This window comes from Gobius niger (genome assembly GCF_951799975.1).
Source record: "Gobius niger genome assembly, chromosome: 8".
Classification (NCBI taxonomy): domain Eukaryota; kingdom Metazoa; phylum Chordata; class Actinopteri; order Gobiiformes; family Gobiidae; genus Gobius; species Gobius niger.
The window spans coordinates 8,635,414-8,659,850 of NC_136859.1; the positions used below are offsets into that span (position 1 = coordinate 8,635,414).

General features: G+C 41.1%; 2 protein-coding genes across 2 annotated transcripts in view; one reads left to right on the forward strand and one right to left on the reverse strand.

The window, feature by feature from the left end:
- The window catches only part of ascc3 (activating signal cointegrator 1 complex subunit 3), a 158,684-nt gene that overhangs the window by 41,134 nt on the left and 93,113 nt on the right, over nt 1–24,437 (forward strand). Inside the window, exon 9 of the mRNA XM_079561281.1 lies at nt 17,887–18,090. Within this exon, the coding sequence (XP_079417407.1) occupies nt 17,887–18,090 (204 nt within the window). The remainder of the gene's footprint in view (nt 1–17,886; nt 18,091–24,437) is intronic.
- LOC306966714 (microfibril-associated glycoprotein 4-like) lies at nt 20,266–24,230 on the reverse strand (the record flags this gene model as incomplete). Its single annotated transcript, XM_079561527.1, has 5 exons — nt 20,266–20,545; nt 20,950–21,117; nt 21,217–21,313; nt 21,692–21,886; nt 24,207–24,230. 5 exons carry the CDS (start codon nt 24,228–24,230, stop codon nt 20,295–20,297), a joined length of 735 nt encoding a protein of 244 aa, XP_079417653.1. The 3' UTR covers nt 20,266–20,294.

Below are 24,437 nucleotides of genomic sequence, written 5' to 3' on the forward strand. Positions count from 1 at the left end.
TGCTCAAGTCTCTTAACCTTCCCGTCACTCAAGCTAATGGACGTCATAATAAACTGCATTAGAGGCACTGCGCGGCTCTGTAATTGAGTGTGCGCGGAAAGGGAGAAGTGTGCCGTGACAAATTGATAAAAGGGATGGTTTAATCACATCTGGGGCCGTTGCTCTTGTGTTGTTTGCATACACAGTTAGCGCACTTGTAACACTTGGCGCAGGTGCGAGTGTGTTGGGACGCAAGTTTTTTCCCAATGCCTGTCAATTTTAATACATATCAAACTGTGCGAAGAGTTGTGCCGTTAATAGGCTGCGGCCTGAGGGTTTAGATCAGCGCATTGTATGTGGGTTTCTACAAGTTAAGTACATTTATTTCGCCATATCAGGATCAGGTTCGTTAGGAAAGCTCATGTTACAGCGTTTCCAGAATGCAGTGTTTTATATGTGAAAGAGAAGGCATGTGGATGCAAACTAGCTATTTTATCTTTAATCTGGTGCAGTACATCTATCTCCCTCCCCTAGAGGCCATAAGCGCAACTGCAGGTGTTGTAGCAAGTTGCGATTTTTTAACGTATTAATTGTCCGTAAGAGTAAATACTTCACTGACAGAAAAGGCAAAGGGATAGAGGGATATTGTAAATCCAATTACACAAAGGAGATATTTTTTTTACGCTCAAACTTGCCTGTAAATACTGTTTAAAGTGGCTCTAGCCCCCAGTTAGCTTTGCCCGTTAGCCTGTTCGCTTCTTCTTCGTCATTCTATTAGTATGCATTGGTTGCTCCGGTCCGGTGGCCGTCATGTTGCAATTGTGGTTTCCTGGCCAGAGACACCAGGGGCCATTAACACTTGTATTACCCCCAGAGGGACTACAAAAAGGATTTATTAAGGTAAACAAGTTACTTAGTATTGCTTTAATGTCTCTGTACAACTAGATCTTTAAACTTTTCAACAGTTTCAAGTGAAGTCCCGCCACCTAGGCCAAAATTTGAAGTTCGATACATCGAAGCTGGAAAATATTTCTTTATTGGTTTATTTGGTAGGGACATCATTTGCATCTGTTGTCCCACATTCGCACTCTCAAACACGCTCTAATTCAACCTGGCTATTGTACATGTTTTTAGTTGTAGCGGAAACCTGGAGGAAACCTACGTAGACATGAGGAGAACATGCAAACTCCAGACAGAAAGGCCCCGTCCAGGTGGGAATCGAACCTAGGACCCGGGCTAACCGCTGCACTAGCGTATTGCGATTAACAATATTATTGTTTTGTCCAAAGTACTTAATCTTAAAATATCCCACAATAAACATGAAATGCAATTAGACACAAGTTACTAAGTTTCACATTAGAATGGGGCATAGAAATAACTGCCAGTTTCAAGCAAATGGAGTCTAGTCATTTCACAGTTATGTTGACTTTGATGCTATTGTACTTTTTCTGATCTGTCCCTTTGGCCAGCCTTAACTCCTGGCGCCTCGAGGTTGGGAGCCGCTGGCCTGAGGTAGACCAAAGAGAAAATATATGGTATGAGGTTAAACTGACTGGAACCATGTAGCTTTTAAGCATTCACTTAATTTGCTTGTCATTATTTGTTGGGCACATAGTTCAGAACATCACCACAGGGCAAATTATGTATACTTTGTTATTATAATAAGTTATCAAATTAAGTATAATATCTGTGTCTTGCATACACATTTTTATAAGAAGAAGAAAGGGGCAAGAAAGGGGCAAGAAAGGGCAGCAGCATGTGCTTTGCCTCCGGAAACTGGCTTACTTTCATGTGGACCATAATGAGACTGTTTTATAAATCTTGTGTCGAGTCACTTATAACGTTTTCTATGATGTGTTGGTTTGGAAGTTTGAGTGCTAAGGTTTTGGGAGCTCCTTAGACTCCACCTTCTGACCTGTTTTCTGGACAGGTGATGATGCTCATCCTCTTCATGATGAATTCTGTTACTTGCCTTCTGGTTCGAGGCTCAGGGCTCCATTGGTGGGGATAAACAGACAAACACTCCTTTATACCTGTAGCCATATTCTAAACTCTGACCATAGTCGGAGTATACAGGCGTTGAGTTCTGTGTGAGGAGAAATTGTTTCTTTTTTTTTGCCCAATTGCTATACATACAATTGCCAATGACTCTGTTGATTTTGAGCTTTGCACTTGGGCATCTTGTTGGATTGGTGAATGATGTTTATCTCTTTTATGTTTTTATGTGTCCTTGTGTTGCAAAACTAATTGCCCCATCGGGGACATGAAATAAAGTGAAGTCAAGTGAAGATATGTATCCCTTTATATGCCTTCAGCAGGTCTGAGACAAACGTATATGAATTGTTATTTTTTTCATTGCAGTTTATGTCAGATTTTGTTTTCTTTCCAAATGCCTCTTTAATGTGTGACTCATCTGTTTTCTTCTCTCACACAAACTAGCTTCCTTTTTTCTGTCCTCTGTGGTTCTTCCTCTCCTCAGCATTCTTCCGCCCTTTCACCATCCCTCCACTGCTTGCATTTCATCATGTCACCACCCTATTATTGAACATTTATTCTATTAAAAACTGGATGACTCTCTTTTGTCAAAGTACAATGTTCTCATCAGCAGCGTCTTGCCGTCTGATTCAGAAATGATCTGTCTGTCTGCTCGGGGTTTGCCTGAATTTCAATTTTAAATGGACGTATTTTAAGAATTAAGGAAGGCATCTGTCTTTGGAGAGCTCATTTCCTGCGGGGTAAAATATTAATGAAATCAGAGGAGGAGATTCTTCACTCCGTGGGGAAGAATGGGAGAGCTGTTTTTCATTCCGGCTCGGGCCTTGCTTTTTCCAAACTGCAAATGCAAATCAGTTGTATGTATGTAATAACTTGCAATACCGAAAGAAAGACCAAGAACAATTTATGCATATCCTGTGTCTGGACAAAACTTTTAGCGACAGCGACTCAGGGTAGATGCTTTTTCTTCTCTTCTCTCTTCACAGCTATTGTGTTCTTAGGCTAGACTCTTCACCCACCTTGCCTCTGTGAATGCGGTATCCGAGTGGGTGACGCAGCCACGTTTCAGTCGTCCCCTGATGTGAGCAGGCTGGTTTTAGAGGCAAACAATAGCAAGTCTTCATATCTGCTAACTCTGTCATTGATGCTGGATATGTACAGTAATGAGAAAAAGTAAGTTTCTCACATTTCTGCCTAAATTGGTCACTAAATGTGGTCTGATCTTCATCAAAATCACAGGAATGATTAAACAGAGTCTGCTTAAACTAACCTACCACCCAAACATTTATGTTTCATCATATTTTTACTGGACACAACATGTAAACATTCACAGGAGAGCGTGGAATAAGTAAATACACCACGTAATACTCACTGAACTACAGCAGTTTTGTAAAGAGGAATGGTCCAAGATTCATCCTGATCATTGTGAACTTCTAACGTGCAACTAAAGAAAAGCAGTTATTGCTGCAAAAGAACGATCAACCAGATATTTAATACAAGGGATCACTTACTTATTCCATGCATGTTGTGAATGTCTCAGGTTTTTCTGCAAAATATTGTTATAAACTTAATTCTTCTATTGATGATAGCACGTTGAGGCAACAAAACAGTCCTACACCATGTTTCTCCCTGCACTATACTTCACAGTGAGGATAGGGTTTTGATGTTGATGATTTTAGTCGTAAAAGAAACTGGGACCATGGTGCGAAACAAAACCAAGAAGTGTCTGAAGCTGCGAGGTAGCGTAACGTGAAAAGTGATCAATATCGGGTCAAATGCTTCTGGAAAACACATGATGTGAGCAGGAGATGATAAAACACATAGCTTTGCTCATTGGTGAAAAGTGCATTGTGAGCGCGAACCGTTCTGATGGTTCCTGAGGTTTAGGTAGGATATGTTAACAAACTTGTACTTAATATCCATGCAGCTGAAGGCAGGTTGAGTGATGTTACGTTTTATACACACAAAATGCCCCTTGAAAATGGAAAATGTTCTTGATTGAACTTGAAAACACATTTGATCTTAAACCACTTTTGCCTTTTCTTTCTCTCCTTTTCCCTTATGCTGCTAAGCCCTCATCTCTGAAAGTCCCTGTGCAACTGATATAGATTGATATGGCGTCCCGTTCTTGTGCTGAGCGAGGTGAATTAGCCTCCGTCAGCCTCTCCGCTCTATTCATTACCTTAAGCCCGGGCAGCTCCACAACCGAGGAGCCCCACTTCTGTAAAGCGCCTGCTCACAAATGCCTAATACGTCTTTAGGCGCTATTAGAGCGGCTTTTCGAAAGGCAGGAGGGAAAGTCCGCTCCCCCCCTTTATACCCCACGCTATTTATTGAAAGCCATAACAAGGAACTAGGCTATGCTAGGGCTTTAATAGCTCTTGCGAAACATTAAAAGTGGGGAATTTATTAGAGCGGCTTTTTAACTAATGAATGAAGGTCGCGACATCACACACTTGCCACTGTGGTTAAAAGCCTTCTTAATTTATACGAACAAACATGTTATTGGCGCACAAAGGTGCTGCAAGAAGGAAATGCATTTGACACGCAGGCAGCATCACCCTCATTGTGGCTTCTATACATTTTCTCTGAACTGCTAATTAATAGGGAAGCATCCAAGCCACCAATGTGAAAATTTAACCTTGGAACAAGCTCACAACATGGACGGCTTTGTGGCTTTATCAGATGGTGGAAGCAATTGATGCTATTGCTTTTATTTCTTATAGCAAGTAATGTACATTTCCCACTAAAACACGTCTGACTTTTCACAATGGAGACTTACAGAGGTTTTATGTTAGGGGGGGTTTGAAATTCACGGCGTTATCCTGTTTGAGTACTCAAAATGCTGGGGGAAACTGTTGGGAGCAGCAGTCGCACCGATCTTCAGATCTTGAGCCATGGTCAGGAGCATTTTGATAATGTGATAATGTCAGGGTTCAAACTGCCTTCACTGTAGCTAACCTCTACTTAAAACAGCCTCCTTCCCCCATTGCTGTGCACGTGATCGTATTGTTTACTTTTGACTCCACATACCCAGCGTCTAAACATAAAACCGAAAATATGAGGCTGATTGTTGTCAAATTAAAGGCACACTTTGTAACATTTTGGACTATACTGTTGACATCAGTGCAAAACATGCTCCTAGGGAAGGTGTGCGTGGATCGGGAAGTCTGAGCATCTCTGCTGAGACTGCTGCCCCCCCAACCCGGCCCTGGATAAAGCGGAAGAAAATGGATGGACATCTCCATGGAGACGAGCTGAGATATTTTTCAATGATGGAAATATCTGTCATAAAATAAATGCTTGTATTTCAATTTGCTTTATTGGGGGAAATCGTACGCGGTGTGGCTTTGACTAAAGGTCTCAGTATGCTACCCGCACGGAAATTTTCATTGGAATTTTGCCGCACAGAAATTTCAGTTGGACGCTAGCGGCCTTCATGCTCTGTTCAGCAGCTGCATGGTTTAAGCAGGTATTCTCCCAAACTGTAGGGGGCAGCGCCAAGCATCTACGCCATGCGACTACACAAGATGATAGTAGAAAGCTTCTTTTTTTTTAAATCGTGCCAACTCAACTTTGAAGTTTTTCTGTCACTGGCCTCTTATTTGTCACTGATCATTTAAATGTTCCTTCTTATTTCTGCCTCAAGTCGTAAAAGCTAGAGAATTTTGTAGGTTAGCTTCTATTCTTGACATGCAGCACTCAATAAACAAGAAACCTAAAAACAAAAAAGACTCCGCTCTCATTGTTCACCTGGCTCTTTTAGGTGAACAATGAGAGTCGAGTCTTTTTTTTTCGTACCGAATTTGCTACCGACCCATCACTAATTTTAAAGCTGTATGCAGTATGTGAAATATCAGGTCGCCCTGTCAATCTCTCTCTGTCTCTGTCTCTCTGCTCAGGAAGTGCACAAGACAGAAAGCATGAGGCGAAATGGAACAGCCCTCCATCCATAATTAATCCACCTTGATTGCATTTGCTAATCCAGTTTTGACGTGGCTCCTCGCTCATGCTGCTCTCTGGGTGTTAGAGAGACTTGCCAAAAGGCAACAAGACTCTTACCTATTTCTATGTGACTTTTAACCTAGGCTAAAATTAAGATTTATAACTTTGTATTAGTTTAGTTTCTTAGATCATTTTACAATTTTGCGCTGCAGTAACATAACATAAATTTTTTTTTTATTTGTTAATTATGGACAACAGTGGACAAACCAAATGCAATGTTTTGAGTGTGTTAGCACAAGTGCTAATTTACAGCACTGATGATCTCCCTTTTTGGAAATATCTGCAAGAGGCAAGCTTGTTTTGTTTGTCCACACACTTAAGCCACTGCTGTTGTAGATCATTGTAACGCCTCACACATGCGCAGAAGGTCTTATGTTGGCTCCGGGTGTTTGCTTAATGATGGTGTTAGCATTTTCATTTTTCTAATTGCAGTAATTTACGTTGCATTTCAAATTTTGGAATGGGCTAAGGTTTCCAGAGTAGTAAAGAAAAGCCAAAGCCTGTAGCAGTATCTTTAATATCAAAGAGGAATCATAGTGCACAGTTGTTTGGGGGGTGCATGAGTTCAGTGCACTGGTGGTCTGCCGCCGCTGTTGTCTGTTCGGAGAGTTTTTTTTTAGGCTCGCGAGGCTCTCGTTGCTTCTTCAGCAGGTGCTTATGGACGAGATGATGGATTACCTCACTGTCTCCTATCTCCCCCCAACACCCAAACCCACCCCTCCCTCTGCTGCTGCTGCTGCTGCTGCTGCTGCTGCTGCTGCTGCTGCTGTGGCTCTGTGGGGAAATGAATGGGCCTCCTGTTTGCTGCATTCGCATCTCCCTCCGTCTAAACCCGGATCTGCTGCTTCTCGTTTGCACACCGGCGGACTGACTTTGCATGCGGTTTGTACACTATAACAGGAATGAAAGTAGAAGGCTGAATTCTACTTTCTGATATGCCGATATTTTTTCTTCACTGACTTCCCTCCGCAATCTTGAATCCACTCTTCATGTTTGGGTTTAACCAACGTGTATGCCTTCGTTTTCTATATAAAAGTAGATACATTTCACAAAACAGAGCATCAACACCCCTGAAAATATTAATTCATATGTGGCTACTACTGGTTTCTTTTAAATCACATAACATGGAAATAAAGAACGTCTATGGCGGGTTTGTAAGAATTACTAAAGATTATCACATTCTCTTGATTGATTTATACATTGGTGGCATGTGGCATTTATCCACCCCCTACACTTATGACTAAACTGTGGATTTAAAATTTGATTAGCAACATCATTTCACCCCCATTTCCCACCGCGTCCCTGAATTCTGTGCATGTTTTTTTCTTCCTGACTTGTTTATTGCGGGCGGCTGTTTGGCCAGGTCATTTAGCACACTCCTCATGCAGGTTTGGAGCGGCGCTGATAAGCTGTTGTGCAAAAACTAGCAATTAAAAAGTTGATCAGGCTGTCAGCTCGAATGGAATGAAATGGAACCAGAAAGTAATTAAAGGGACGGCAACAATTATATCTCTTATAGCTTCCCATTACCAATGCACACAGGGATTTAATTAGCTTAGGCGCTTGTACGGTGACTCACGGAAACAGTAGCACAGCAACCTCCGCTCACAGCTCCTGTGTCGATGACAAACTATTGTCTTTAATGCGAAAATGATGCAGGTCTGGAGTTCGGGAAATTGTTTTGTTGTTGTTGTACAAATTATGAATTAAATAGTTATTTTTCTGTCGCAGGCCCTTTCCTTTTTGATCCTTTTTATTGTTTTATTGGTTCATTTGTAATTGTACTAAGTTCAGTCGTCTACTATTGTTAGTGATGTGTATTGCACTTTGGTCAACTCACTGTCCGCAAAGCTGGATTGAAATGTTTTAGTCAATAGCATATAGATTTAGAATTGCATTGATATTGATTATTCACCACAAAAAATGAAGGATGCAAATTATGTGAAATCAAAACTGAAATTGCCAGGACTGCAATGATTTATGTCCTTTGGATTATTTCATGTGTAAAACCTATAGAATCATGACTATAGAACAGGGGTCACCAACCTTTTTTCAGCCGAGGGCGACTTCAAGTGCATTAAGTTGCTTGAGAGCTACCAGTTAAAAACAAATCCTTAAGACTTAAATGTACACTGTTTACTTATAGGATATTGACCACATATTATATCAAAATAGCTTTATTTTAAACACTGAGTCACAAGAACAGAAATAACTGTATGTTTAAGAATCAGATTCAAGAAAATTAAGTGTTTTACACCTTAGAAACATCTCAAGGGCTACTGGGCGTGCCCCAAAGGGCACCACGTTGGTGACCCCTGCTATAGAATGTGACTCTGTATTTGTTTAGCATCTGGACATGTTTAAAATGTGCACCCTGAACTAGGGCTAAAACATTTATTTAAATTAGAAATCGAGTTGGTAAGTCATATTTTCAGAAAATCTAATAAAAAAAAATAAATAAAAAAAAGATTAGATATCCTTGTTACAAACTGTACAGTGACTTTTCACATTTTACAGTGATCACCTTTGTTATTTTAGGGTTTGTTGATGCACTTCAAGGAATAGGCCACCGTTTTTCCATACTGAGATATGTTCTTACGTGAGCTTAGACGAGTTGATATGTACCTGTCTAGTCTTTACACGTACGCTCAGTCACGCAAAAAGACCAAAGCATTTAACCTCTCCTCCTCCCCTCCTTTATGGGTCAAACGGGGGTGAAGTTAGAAGCGACCAAGCTCTTCCACGTTTCCCCTAATTAAATACGGTTACGTGAGTAGTTACATGATCCAAGTATAGTTACTCTAAAAAGGGGCACTATTTTGTAAGGCGTAATAACACCTTAGGAGCACTTCGACGACCGCTCAGTAAAGTGAAGAAAGATTTTTTTTGTAAGCAAAAATTGCCCAGCTCTACCATGAACTGGATCTTCCCTTTAAAACATAAATCACAAATGTATTCACAATCGCAATGCAGTGAAAAAATGTAAATCTAAATATGCGCAGCTCTTCCTCAAATGTTGCTTATTTTCCTCATTTACAGTATGCTGCATTGCCATTAGATATAGCATTTGTAAATCATTGCTGTAATCTTTAAGGGCCCAATTAATGCGCTGTAAGTGTCCGGTGGATTGGCGGGATATTCCCTTAGCTCCCAGTTTGTCCATATGGCTGTGGGCTGTGTACATACTGTGCTAACGAGCCATCCCACTCAGCGGCTGCCAGCTCCAGCTAATGGCCATGTTCTGCACACCATGTGGATTTTTGCATGTTATAGCCATTTATCAGCACTGTCCCCGTTGTTTTTGTTTTGGCTCCGAAAGCTCATTCAGGCTTTTCTCTCCGTAAACATGCAAAAAAAACAACAACAGAAATTTCAATTATAATTATTGGAAATCTGGAAATGCCGATACTTAAAAATGCAAGTGTTTCGAAGGTTATGATCTTAAATCCTGTCAGACGTAGTGTTTTCTGGTATGTTTTACTTTGGATCTTTTTTAATGGGTTTCAGTCCTTGCTGAGTTACCAAATGTACGTTTTGCTGTAGCTGGATTTTTGCAAGATGTGAATTTCCATTTAGGACTTACATGTAGCATGTGAAATGAGGTGCCCATAAGCAAGTTTGCAATCAATACAGGTGAAACTCAAAGCATTTGAATATTGTGAAAACGTTCATTTATTTCTGTAATACAACTTAAAACGTGAAACTATGATATAGACTCGTTGCATGCACAATAAGATGTGTCAAGCCTTTATCTGTTATAATTTTGCTTGAATGACTGTGTGGCATGGATGCTGTCAGCCTGTGGCACTGCCGAGGTGTTATGGAAGACCAGGATTCTTCAATAGCTCCTTCAGCTCTTCTGCATTGTTCGGTCTCATGTCTCTCATCTTTTTTGGGCAAAGTTTGCTGGCCAATCAACCACAGTAATCCGATGGTCATTGAACCAGGTTTTGGTACTTTTTGCAGTGTGAGCAGGTGGCAAATCCTGCTGGAAAATGAAGTCAGCATCTCCTGAAAGCTTGTCTGCTGGAGGAAGCATGAAGTGCTCTAAAATATCCTGGTAGACTTTGCGTTGACTCAGGTCTTACTAATGCACAGTGGACCAACACCAGCAGAAGACATGACTCCCCAAATCATCACAGACTGTGGAAACTTCACACTGGACTTCATGCATCGTGGATTGTGTGCTTCCCCATTCTTCCTGCACAATCGGGGACGTTGGTTTCCAAATGAGATGCAAAATTTGCTCATCAGAAAAGAGAACTGTGGACCACTGAGCAACAGACCAGTTCCTTCGTTCTTTAGCCCACGTAAGACGCTTCTGACGTTTGTAGTTCTGGAGCAGCTTGACAAGAGGAATACAACATTTGAAGCCCATGCACGATTCGTCTGTGTGTGTGGTGGCTCTTGATGCACTGACTCCAGCCTCAGTCCACTCCTTGTGAAGGCCTTTGAATGGCCTTTACCTGACAATCCTCTCCAGACTTTGGTCATCCACATTTTAAGTAGTATTTCAGAAATAAATGAACGTTTTTACGATATTCTAATTTTTCGAGTTTTACCTGTATGTCTGGTTTTTAGTTATCTTATAGTTGGATACTTGAGAATTTGCTTTGAGGGCTACGCTTGATTTAATCAACCACAAATAACTCCGCTGAGAGTGCTTCCTCTTTAGGACAGATTTCAAGTGGAGCCTTTCCAGATTGACATTACAGTCCTAATGTTATTGGCTGTTATGTCTGTTTGGCATTTGCTACTTTGCAGCCAAGACGGAGCAAAATACTGTAAAGCCAAACAGTAGCTCATGCAGAATCGCACTGGACTGAGGCAATAACACTGAAGGAATGCAAAGTTACGGAGTTCTACTGAAGTATGGTTGGTTAAACTTTGATAGGAATAAACATTGATATGATGAAGCCCAAATATGTTGTCCCTTTTATCAGCGCAGCATGTGGTTATAACCGAGACTACAAGAGCATGCCCAAGTCCCTCTCCTTCAGATAAACAGGGAGCAGCTGGGTTTAAAGATTGGTTTTGTGGTGGACTGTGGCAGCTGCTCATTAAAGACATGATTTAACCCAGTCTGTAAATGCGGACCACAGATGAGGTCTCTCCGGTCCGGGCCAGCTGGATCAGGTCAGGACAGTTTAAAATAAAGGGGTTTGGGGCTAAATTCTTCAGACAGTTGCATTGGTCAGACAAAGTCATGGCAGATATTTATCAAAGGATGCGCTCAGCATTAAAGGGCTTGTCAGAAATCATTTAATGACTATTTTTTCCCCTCAAAAAACTCATTCAGCCTTAGTACTATGCTTTATTGTGTTGTTTTTTCCATCATCAGTGTTCACCTCAGATTCCCCAGGCAATTAAACTCTACAAGCTTTTTCCTATTGATAGACACTCGTAGCCTTTTTGTGGGCAACCCAGTTTTTGTGGAACATTTTTCCATGTTTTTGCTTCCTATAGAATACCTTGTATGTATTTTAGATGCAATTTTACTCTAGAGACCCAGATTATTGTTGATTTAAAAGGACTATACAGAGTTAGAAAAAATGTTAGAATTATGTATGTCCTGATGTGTAGAATGACAATCTCACATCGCATCGCTAGACGTGCACAAAATAAGTGGAAATTCTTGAAGCAGCAGAAGCATCAACAGTTAGAATTTAGCTTTATGAACAAAATATAGTGAGCTGATAAATATCTGACTGACCTGTTCTGATGCAGCTGAAATCCTCATGAAGTCCTTATGCCTGTTTGTTTAATTATACAATATCTACAGTAAACCGTCAGATAATTTCCCTGTTTACAGAACACACACCGGGGACACCATAAAATGTCATCACTGGAACTATTTTGTTGTAAAAGACACCGACTTGCAGGAAAGTTGCAGGAGTTTCTAAAATTATAACCCAATGATTAACTGATTTCTATTACAGATGCAATACTAGCCCATTATATACAGTATCTGTGGTTCTCAAACATCGTGTAAAGGAACTGTCTATCACAGTAAATCAACAATTGTTAAACAAAAATGAAAATGCCTGTCAGTCATTCATTCAGACAAAAATTTCAACCATTTTGCAAACCAAGGCATCTCACTATATGTCATGCCAAACATTTTACCGAACAATGTTATTTGTCTTAGTGTTGTGTAAATATTAAAATCCAATAATAAAATATGAAACTGTATTTAGACCTCTTTGTGACCTTCTTGTTTTGCTTCTGAGCCATCGTGTCGTCAAAACGTAATCCACACCAGCCCACATTTTAGTATTGCTGTTATATTTCTGATGAGCAATGTTTTTCAAATCATTTTTTTTTTACAGCTGTATGAAGCGCTTTGCAGTATACAGTAAATACAACTCCCCAACATCGTGCCCCGGAGACTGGGCTTGGCAAGCGCTGCTGGATCCCGCTCCAACGGGGGAAGATGTGCGTGCGCATTCATTTGCATAACAATGAAGTGCGAGGGGGGTTTTAAGGAGAGTATAAAATGGCACTGAAGATTTCCAAAGATCATTAAACGATGGCAACTTTCTATTTACAACATGTGTGCTTTAGCTCAAGGTGAACACCGGGGCAGGCATACATTAGCATGAATTAGCATGTTTAAGGAGTGCAGGGACAGTGGCTTTTTCGTCACAAACAGACAAAGTCGATAAATCAAAATGAGGGTCAGTGATAGTTGTGGCTCTTTGGTGGGTGAGGGAGGCTAAACTCATTGGGTTAAAACTTATAAATGTATGAATATTTATTAGCAGTGAGCGAGGCATGTGGTCTTGAGGGGAAATGGGAGGAGAGTGTCGATTAAGCGCTCGGACTTGTGAAGAACAACTTAAAGCCACACTGCAGAGCATTGAACTGTATGTTGCTATATCAGAAGAGCAACTAAACTTTGGGTTTGGAATTTTATAAATACAATGCATCCATTAAAGTAAATGTAAAAATTATGTATTTTCCTCCCCCTACATGTTCCAGCCATGTCCTAATGTGTAGAATAAGCCCAGACCTGTTTACCACAACTGACTCTAAAATCCTGCACTGTCACTCAAGAAGTTGTTCATTCGAGTCCGAATTGCCATCATGCACAAGCTTAATATAGAAGCTGCAGTTACACGTATGACCTGAGGTGCCAGTAGTAAGTATAAAATGGCTAACTTGCATCTAGCCCCTTTAAAATATGCCATGTTAGAGGATGCTAGCAAGCATTGTTATCAGTAGAACTAGCTAAAGCAATACTCTGTTAGCTGCCAAGTCACTAGTAGCAAATACATCTTAACACGTTTTAGTGTCCAAATACTTTTGTGAACAATAATTCTAGTACTATTCATTTTCAAATTTAAAATTTCTCATGAATTGTTGCGATTTTGATGACACAATCCATAGTTCTGTTGTAAAACATAAAGTATAATCAAGCTTGCTAGCAATATAAGCATGTTTTTTTGCTATGGAGTATCACAATTTAAAAGATGACCAAACAATAATAATAATAATAATAATAATAATAATAATAATGCATTAGTCTTATATAGCGCTTTTCCAGATGCTCAAAGTCGCTTCACAGTTTCGTGCATTATTCATTCTCTCCATACTCGGTGATGGTAAGCGAGGCAACATGTCTGCATACATCAGCCACCACCACCAACCACTCCCTCACACACTACATTCGCCAGGCCTCCTGGTGCTCTCAAACGGTCTCCCATCCAAGTCCTGCCAGGCCCTTCCCCCTTCCTCTGGCTCCTCCTGCAGTTGCTGGGTCCACGGGAGGATGGCCTCACGATTTAACGGGCCTGTTGGTCTCTAATAAGGGACTTCTGAACCACTCTTTGTCTGACCCGTCACTTAGGACCTGTTTGCCATGGGAGACCCTACCAAAGTCACAAAGCTCCCGAAATCAGAGCTCCCAGGATCATTCGGGTGCTCTAAACCCCTGGTTCCAGGAGGGGGACCCAGGTTTATGTTTTTTTTTTTTTTTTTTACCCATGAACCTGGAAGACTTAATCGTAACTTATATAATAACTGGATAATAATAGGAACTATGTCTTTAGCTGATTTGGGGAAGAACTTGGTGCCTCCTCCTGCTTCCTCCGTGACCGGGCAGAAGACAAAATGGACGAATCATTATTTGTAATCCAGATAATCATAAACAAACTAGCACAGTTCTTACTTCTTACTAATATAGTAATAATAATCATAATCATCATCTTATCATAAGTAAACCATCAAAATCATCAAGAGGACAATGTGCATTTCAGAAGGAATCCTGAAAGGGCTGTACAGTAGAAATAATTATTTGACTTGTCCACCACCAAAATAATAATTAATGTCAGCTCTGCTACATTGTACTTCACTAGCACACACAATGACAATTATTGAACGTATTACTAAAAACCCATGAATCTTCCCCACGAAGCCTTGTTAGTTCTAACTGGCTCGGTCTTCTTCTCGGCGCTGATCGCTGCTGCCATGTTCGAGATAGTCCTCCGTGACCCCACGCAGCCCCTCACACACTCCTGCCAGCTTAAGTGGACTCTAATAAAGTTACTCTTTGATGCATTAATAACCTCTACCCTCCTCTCCTGCTTTTTCTCTCCCTTCCTCCCCCTCTCTCTCTGTCTCTCTTACTAACAGCAAAAGCCCCAGCGCCTCCTCATCCTTTTCCGAACTTGCCTCTTTAATTATTTCTTTCTCTGAGTGTTGGAGCGAAACGAGGAGCAACGGAAAAGTGATGACATACTTCTAATGAATCCTTGAATAAATAATATGGCCTGTCTGAGCTCAAGGCATCCTCAGCCAGCCGCAGTATAAGGGACGAGCAACAGGAAACTTGAAATATAGTCTACGGAGGTAGTAGAAGATGCGTTTCCCAATAAGGGAGGGATACTCCGGAGTACATGAGCTTAAAAGGTTTGGCACACTCCTCAAAATTGGACACGGATTAGCAAAAAAAAGGAAATCAATTCTTTTTTAGGTAAAATATGTCTTTTTTCACAGGTTACCACAAAAAACCTTGTCACATCGTATGTCTCATAGTTATTTTTACTTTTTTTGCTGCTCCTGATTCCCTTTTTCCTGCCACTGCTGGCAAAATTGCTGAGACTAAAGTGTGCAACGTTGTAGAAGTGTCTGAACTAGGGACGCGTTGGCAACGTGCGCCTTGAGCATGATCGATACGATTACCATTTGGTTGGAAGGCAAACGATAACTCAGCTGTCTTCATACATTTCTCACAAGTAATTTTAAATAGAAAGTGAGTAATGGGCAATTTGGCCAAAAATTTGTTTCACAATTTGTTTTGTGCTGAGGAAACAATTACGGTTTTGATCACGATTCATGCACTTGGTTCCTTTGTTGCCTTTAAAGGAACAGGCCACCGTTTTTACATACTGAGATATGTTCTTACCTGAGCTTAGATGAGTTGATGCGTACCTGTCTAGTCTTTGTGCGTGCCCTCAGTCACGCAAAATGACCAAAGATGTTGTTAGCATTTGGCCTCTCCCAGTATATTCCTATAGCTCCAAACGGGGTGACAAAACAAACACAAACAAACAAAGACCAGACAGGTACTCATCAACTCGTCTAAGCTCAGGTAAGAACATATCTCAGTATGGAAAAACGGTGGCCTGTTCCTTTAAGTGATAACTGGTTCGTTCATCACAGTGATTGGTTAAATCGCCTTGTCACTCATTCAGAGCAGTGAGTGGAGAAAAGTGTCTGTATTTGAGCATGGACCTGCGTTAAATAAAAAAAAAAAAAAAAAACTTTGACAATCTCTCCAAATTGGCAGATTGTCACATGGATCGGATCACTGTTTGATTTATATCTTCATATTGCCCAGCTTGAATGTCAGTGTCTTTTTATCAGCCAAACTGTCCAAAAAACAAAATGAACACAATAAATCATGACCAACTCAAGAGTAAAACGTTTGATGCTGCCAAAATTATGACCCAAACGGACAAGACTGCGGGAAACCCTCAAAAGAGCAGCCTTTCTCCTTTCTCCCTGCTCTCTTCTCTCCCTGTTAGTGTTCACTGTGGTCTCTGTCCTTCCTGCCGCCCATCTCTCTCTCTCCTTATCGCACGCTGTGAGATTGAGGGCCAAAGCGCGGGGCGGTTTGACGGACAGCTGAGGCCTCCCACGCAGACACCCGCAGACCCCTGTACTTCCTCTCTTCTCTCCCTGTCACTTGAGTCACGCTGGTACTGATCGCCTGTCTGCTTTCGGTGTCAGGACAAGAGTCTCCGCTCTCGGCTTTTTCGCCATGGACGTTTGCGGTTGCTTGATTGATTTTTTTTTTTTTTTTTTCTGGCTTCAATCTGGTTGCTGGGGGGAACTTGCCACACAGGCATGATTGTTTCCTTCAAAGGGGGGCCCAGTTTCTCCCATTAACTCAATCCTTCAGCTGGGTACTCCTGATTCTGGCTCAAGAAAACAAGAAGAAGGGGTCTGGATGGGTCAAATCCAGCTCAGAAATAACCCCTGTGTGTAGATTTTCCTGCTGCTGACTGGGAATATCAGGCAGGCAAGTTTATTTGTAGATCACAATTGATAAAAGTCAAGACAAGTCTAACTCAAATAGAAATGAACAAACATAAGGGCGACGGTGGCGCAGATGGTAGAGCAGGTCGTCTCATGATCGGAAGATCAGGGGTTCGATTCCCACCTCCTGAAAGTGTACACTGTCGTTGTGTCCTTGGGCAAGACACTTCACCCACATTGCCCCCAGTGTCTGCGCACATTGGTGTATGAATGAGAGCATGAATGGGTGAGTGGATCCTTGCTGTAAAGCGCTTTGAGTGCCTAATGTAGGTGGAAAAGCGCTATATAAGTTGAGACCATTTACCATTTACCATAAAAAATTAAAAAAGAATCACGGGGCCCTTCTGTGTGTGTGGAGCTTGCATGACACTTGGGAATGAACGGTGGTGGCTTTGTGACCATGTCTTTGAAATACTCAAGACAAATATGAATCCTTCCTTCCTTCAGAAACTAATCCATGTCTACAACTCTAGGATTGAACCTTGGCCACAGCAGGAACGCCCCCTCACCATATTTAGTCCTTATTCTGGGAACCTCTCCGTGAGGTTGTTCCAGCCCGAGATGGTTCATATGACATTGTCTGGGATGTGCGTTGATGCTTAGCCAAATACAATTCATCGTTAAGTCTCACATTGATATTTTGTTTATACTGTTTGCACAATGCATGTAATATGTGACCCATCACGAGAACGGGGGACACAATGTATAAAACTGCCTTTTTTGCGTGGCATTTGTTCGCTAAAGGATGTGTAAACAACGCAAACCAAAGCAGCGGTGCCTCCTCCCCAAACAACAAAAGAAAACAGGAGACGAGCGTATTCTAACGTGGAAACAGAGCAAGACATCAGAGGTCAACTCAAACGCAAAATCCACCGTAAAAAAAAGATACAAAACTTACTGTACCTTGCTGAAGCTGCGTAGCCAAAGTGATGTCCTGTCCCAAAAAAGCGAAAATCACCAATTTTCAAAAAAGACTTGGGCTGCCGACTTGTGTCCCTGGTTCTAGTGACTGGGCACATATGATTCAAGCAAATAAACCTTCAGCACTTCCACCTCATTTTCTATACTATTTTTTCTGTTATTTCGATGTAAAAGCCATTGTGGGTGGTGCCATATTTGTTTCGGTCATTCAACTTCTTCCATTTTGGTAAATACTCCAGTGTACACTCTGCGCTCCAGGCTGGTAACCTTTTATAACACAAGCGTGAATGTAGAAACATGTAGAAGCATAAACACAGTAACAACACCTGGGACTTGTGTATCTGCTCTTTCAGAACACTTGATGGTCTGCTGTGCCCTTTTTAAAGCAATGCTACTAAAAATACCATTAATGTATTTGCTTTTCTCTTGTGTGTGTGCTCGCAGATTGGTCAGCTCGTGTTCAAAGGGATGAAGCGCCTGAACAGAATCCAGTCTTTGGTCTTCGAGACGGCCTACAACACCAACGAGAACCTGCTCATCTGTGCTCCCACGGGCGCTGGGAAAACCAACATCGCCATGTTGACGGTGCTGCACGAGATCCGGCAACACCTGCAGCCGGGCGGAGTCATCAAGAAGGACGAATTTAAGGTACGACACACGCGGTCCAACCAAAACAGCAGCAACAGCTTCTAAGCTAATGCCAAAATTGGAGAAGGTCTTGGTTGCATATTTCTGCTATACACAATAAAAGGAATGGAGACACAGGAATTCTTTGTTCTCTGCAGAAGACATTATGTTAGCTAAATAATTGCAGCCTTTTGCAATTTGCTGGCTGCCACTATTCAAAATAAGATGTCAGATGAATGTGGATTAATGGTGCAGCTCCATTGTGTTGTGAGATTTTGGATATTGCGGAGTCCCCATACAAAGGGCCTGTGTTGTGCTGGTGGTACCTTCCCACAGACAGTGCTGACTGACAGTCTTCATACATCACCATTAAACTTTGCCCATGCAAGAGTCTGGCGTCATATTTCTCCATAAATTGTGATTTGTGCTGGTTGCCTGGGAACAAATGATCGCGACTGGTTCAGCTCGTTCATCATCGCACTGTCCTCCCGGTCCCTTCTCCCTGGCATGAAGCCGCTACAACGGCGACAGCAATGTGAGCATCCAATGACTTGAATTCAGATGAGTTTCCGTGTTTGCCAGCAGAGGGCACACGGAGTCGCCCTCAGCTGTTTAATCTCTTAACCCCCACCTGAACCAAGCACATTTTCTCCGGTTTGGCTTTTGGATGAAAATGCAACAAAAAAGCCACAAAAATGTGACAAAAAAGTAATGAGTTTTGTAGGTCTTAGCTTTCAAATGAGGCGTTATACTGGCCTTTTACATTTGGTATGCACTTAATGCGGGGGCTAAAAGGTTAACCCTGTACCATTTAAACACTACCAGTATGTTTCATTAGCAGGGGCAATTTTACAACACTCCTTTAACATTATGCAACTTTTTATGTCAAATAAAGTTGATATATGTGCGTATTTGACCGTGTAGTGACACAGCGGCTGTATAAGTAGTCTGCATGGCGCCTTTACTTTCCATTACAGTGTTCTCTAGGATGCTCCAGGATCAATTGTTTGGAAGGCAAGGCAAGTTTATTTGTAGAGCACAATTCATACACAAGGCAATTCAAAGTGCTTCACAGTTGCATGACATTACAGGAAAACAGATAAAATCAATAAAAACATCAACATAGAATTCATTAATTACAGTAAAAGGCAAGAGTGCAGATAAAATACTTTCAGTCATAGGCATGGGCAAAAAGAACTGTTTTCAGCCTGGATTTGAACATTGTCAGAGTTGAGGTCTGTCTCACATCCTCATGAAGACTGTTCCAGATTTTAGCTGCATGAAACTGAAACGCAGCCTCACCGTGTTTATTATTGACTCTGGGAACCACCAGGAGACCCCTCCCTGAAGTTCTCAGGGCCCGAGATGGTTCATACGGCTGTAACAACAATAAAACCCACTTGAAATCAGACAAATAATTGTTTTTCCCTTGAAATGACACAAAACTACTACTAGAGGTTTCATCTCATCTAAGACCAGACCAAATCTACTCAAACCTTGGATTTAATCTCTTAATCCAAGTAGATTTATATTTATTTTCCAGTGCACTTCCTTCAAATGCCAGTGTTGTACATAATATATGACCTAGTTGGGTGTATTGACAGTATTTCTACCTTTTTTTCCCTCCCATTTAACTCTAATAATATTAAAAGTACTCTCTGATTTGTGTAATAATGTTTCTCAAAATCATCTTGAGGGCCAGAGGTTCTGTGCTGAAGGGCCGGATTTGGCCCTCGGGCCTGACGTTGCCTACCCCTGTCATAAAGCCTGAGTGCTGATATTACGCCCTTATACATATCATTACCATTTTTTAACAGATGAAGCCTCAAATAATCAAGAATGTTGGGTTTTATTAGTGTCATGCCTGAGGCATATTTTTAAAATGTAAGTGGAATCAAGGTTTTATCACCCAAAAAAAAAATCAAGATTTTTCACCAAAAATCATCATATCTCAATAAAAGGACACCTATGGCCAAATAAAATAAAGTGATAAAAATTAAAAGTGATAAATGGTCAAAAGATGCATAAAGTTCCCCAAGTAAAGAAGTTCAGTAATAGGGTATGGGCTTTAAAAACTCAGAGGTGCAGTATTTTTAGCTCTTAAGAACGAGGCAGACTTAACACGTAGGAGAAGAAAAGGCAATACCGGTGTAGTTTTAGCACTTTTACTTGCATTTAAATATACACCACCACAACAACAAAGATTTTTACACTCCAAAACAATTTTACTCTGCTACTGGTCGTATCTTCATAACAAGCGTTTTGAGAGAATATTCCAGTCCTTTAAAGGTACTCCAGTGAATGCCTTTGTATTGCGGTGAGGGTCCCCAAATGTAGACGCCGTTTGGATTCGCATTAAAGCAACCTGCAAACCAGAACCCACCAAAACAGATCACCGCACAGTTCGAAACGTGTGTGTCCTCGTCTCTGTCGAAAGTGGTGAACCTTTGGCCATGGTGGATTTTTAGTGAGTCTCCTGAAGAAAGAGAAGAAAAAGAAATGAATGGGATGCATAAGCTTTTTGTACATCTTTATTTGATTTATTTGTAATATCTCACTCTCTTGCTCTGCCTCTCAACACAAAGGCTATGGTCATGCTAATGTAAAAACAACCCTGGGACACACTCCAATTCAATTCAGATAACTTTTTTTATATTGTGATTCTTAAGTGATTTTATGGCCCATTAAAAGACTCAATACTAATAACACAGGATTTTAGAGTATTGTCAGCATAACTTAATGCTTTATTGCCTCGGTTAGGTGAGATTCATTTCCTTTGTGCTATAGATGATTTTTTGAAACCCATAGAAGATGTTTTTTTTGTGTCTTGCTAGCCACTGAATATATAGTACAATCGAGGAGGGGGTTCTGAGTTCCTACCTGCTGCTCCTTTGACAAACGTCCCAACACTGAGCCTGTATCCGTCGCTCTCTGGGCCGACAGAGAAAGAGGCGTATTGTGCGTAAACCTTTTGACCCTCGAAGTCTTCCATGTCTACTCGCAGTTCGTACGCTTTCCCCTTTGTCAGCAGATGCATTGTCTCCAAGCCTTAAAAATGGGGAGGCAAAAAAACATTGACAATGTAAAACAATGAAAAAATTCATAAGTCCAAGGCGAATGTATTCATAGAGTTTGCATTTGTCTTACCGAGCCAGTACTCGCCATTGGCAGTTCCAAACCCACTCTTGTAGTGTTCCCATTTTCTGAAGAAGTTCACAGTCCCGTCCATTCTCCGCTGGATGACCTATAGGAGAAACTGGTAGATATTCATTCAGTTCTTAAAGGTGCCAACATCTGTACTTGGAAGTCATTCCCCATTTGTTTTTTCCATAAGACATTTTGGGCCCGATCTTGTGTCTCAAGAGATAACCGGGCAAATCACATTTTACTGAGCACATTGTGGCAGAATTGACCATCCAAATCCAGCTATGCTTCCATTGTCGGGGTTATGATGGTGACAGTTACTCAAGGAAATGTCATTATATGTTTTATGTCATATCTCCGGAATGGAAATTTGCCCAACATTATTTGTAGCCATCTGGTGTGAGCGCCTGTTTATTCCTGTCAAATACAATGGCAAGCAACTAAATATTGTATCATGTAGTGGCATTGAATGGCTTACTGTCCATTTTTCAGCAGCCTCTGTGTCATCTCGCCCCATGTCACAGTAGACTTGCAGACCGGAGGTAGGGCCTGCTGGGTAAATGGTGTAGACGCCATCTTGCCCTGATCCAGATGTGTAGACGTCATTGCAATCAAAGGGTTGTGTGAACTGATAGGCCACAGCGGGCAGCAGCACAGCAAACACCAGCCTGAGCTGTGGACAGAGTCAATGAGTCTGTTTTGCTAGTTATAGTGATGAGTGGAGATGACAGTAATTTATGACTCGCATGTTTTTTTCTTGTGTCACAGAGCTTTGGTCACTTCTTATTTTAAAATATATGATTGAAACAAAAAAAATGTCAAATCTGTCACCATAGAAATAAACAGGAAGGCGTACAGAATGCTGACAGCTAGCAAGTCGGCTAATCCGGGCAACTTTTCAGGGTCTGTTAGCCTGCTCAGTTTAATTTTCCTACAGCCGTTAGCATTAGCCATCAAACATTGCAAATTATGAACAATCCAGATGTTTTCAGCTATTGTCAACCTATCAACCACATACAGTTGAGATCAAAGCCTGGTTAGAAATCATTAATTAATGTTAATGAATGCAATATACTTTTTTGAGGTTTTACTTATACAAATTAGCGTCTAAAACTGTCGTCTGAGCTTAATGCTGACTCAAATTCAGTTAAGTATTTGGCCATGAAACATAATTTTGTAAGATGTTAATGATAAAGAAACACAAAGCAAAGCATTCCTCGCCATACTTTAGTATTGCGCAAGGCTTCCCAATTCATTTATATGGGGACAGAACGCTCAATTTGAAATCGTCCTGCATTCAACAGCTCAGATAGCTAAAAGTATTTCTAGGATTTCTACGCTCTACCCAGCTACGATGGTCGCCTTTTATCTCATCCACGTCCCTACGTAACCAGGACGCACTCTCCTCAACTCTTACCCTACCTCTTCTTCTTCATAGCAGCAAAAACATGAGTCAAAAGTAATAGGATCTGCTAAAAAGGTGTCTACAAAATAACACACTGCACTTCCTTCTGATACTAGCGGTCAGGTCTGCTGTCAGCTATGATCTAAACCAGGGGTGGCCAACCAGTCAGAGACCAAGAGCCGAAATTTTCAACCTTGATCCTGTGAAGAGCCACAAAGGCACCGACCATTAGCGAGATTCCAGGGCGGTAGTTTATTGTAATTAAATAGAATGTGACCGTTTTATTTAATCACAGTAAACTATAACTTTATGCCTTTTTCTTTCTTTTTTTAATAATTGTGTTAGATTGAATGGTTTTACTCCTCAACAAGATTGAAATACATGTATATTAAATGACATTTTGTGTTTCCTGTTCTGACTGAGACAGAATTAGATTATTATATTATTTAATTTTTTTTAATGCTGGGGTGTGTTTGTATGTGGGGCCCTGCCCACTGAGCCCTCTTCTCTGATTCGCCCCTGGCCTGTGCGCTCTGTGCCTGCAGCTTCGTCCTGACTGGACTGTGCAGAGAACGCACTCTAGGCTGCACAAAGTTCATAAACTTTAACCAGGAGCCTCTGGAGGATCTGAGATTGTGTTTTAAGTTGCATCTGTTACAGCTACTGTCACATGTGAAAGAAAAGTCATGACTTTGCGTATTTCCGCGTTACGATGTCGCGCTTCGCATCATACGCTTCAAAAGAGCTCCGCTTTTTTCCATTTCCTAATTTTGATCTTTTTCTGTGAATATGTGGCCAAATTGCATCAAATAAAGAGTAGCTGATCAGAAATCAGAAGCTAATCCTAGTGCCACGATCTGCCTGCCTGTTGTTTAACCTACATCCCGCTTTGACTGAGGCTGCCGCACGGGCACCTTTTACACGCTGCCTCGAAAAGGAGAGAGATTCAGACTCTCATTCATGTGTAGAGATGGAAACAGGGTCTGTAGGACGATGGTTGGATTTTTGGTCAAAGACTGTTACAGTTTATAGGAAATATTTACCAATTATTTTGCAAAGAGCCGCATTGTATTAAACATCTCCAATCATGCAAAGAGCCGCACTCTGATTGGCCAAGAGCCGCATGCGGCTCGAGAGCCGCGGGTTGGCCACCCCTGATCTAAACTTTGAATAGGCCGTTTTGGATCAATATAGTATTTTCTAACATGATGTAATAACAGTGGGCTTGAAATTTTACCAAATACCTGAAAAAAACATAATCTCCCCACTTTAAATCAGCATAACCCGATTTATTATGACTCTACTTCTAGTCTATGAGTAATTTTACCATTTAGAATAACTCTTAACTCTTATAATGAATATAATGTAATAAAACAAAACTCTTACCATCATAGTAGTTTCTCCTTTCCTTGTCGGTTGAAGTAGTTTCGACTTGATCCTTTTATATCGTGTATATTAGCCTGTTACAACAGTGAGTAGTTTCCCTGCTTTACCCACATGTTATCTGATGATAACAGTTGTTTTTTTAACCCATTTCCTTAGAGTCACAGTGTGTCCTAGTGTCTGGGTTTTTCAATTATTAACTTACCAGCCAGAATCCACAAAGTTGCATCATTGGGTTGAATTTTAAAGTGCCTAAAATGTGCTTAACTTACTTTTTGAGCTTTGAACCATTTAATAAAGTATCCGCCTCGTCAATATTATACCTGGAGGGATGATTTGTTCATTTCACACGCATTTTCTTATAGTCGGTCCCCCTTTTTTCACTCTCAAGGCGTATTCTTCTCACTTTCAAAATGGCAGGACGGTTTAATCCGTG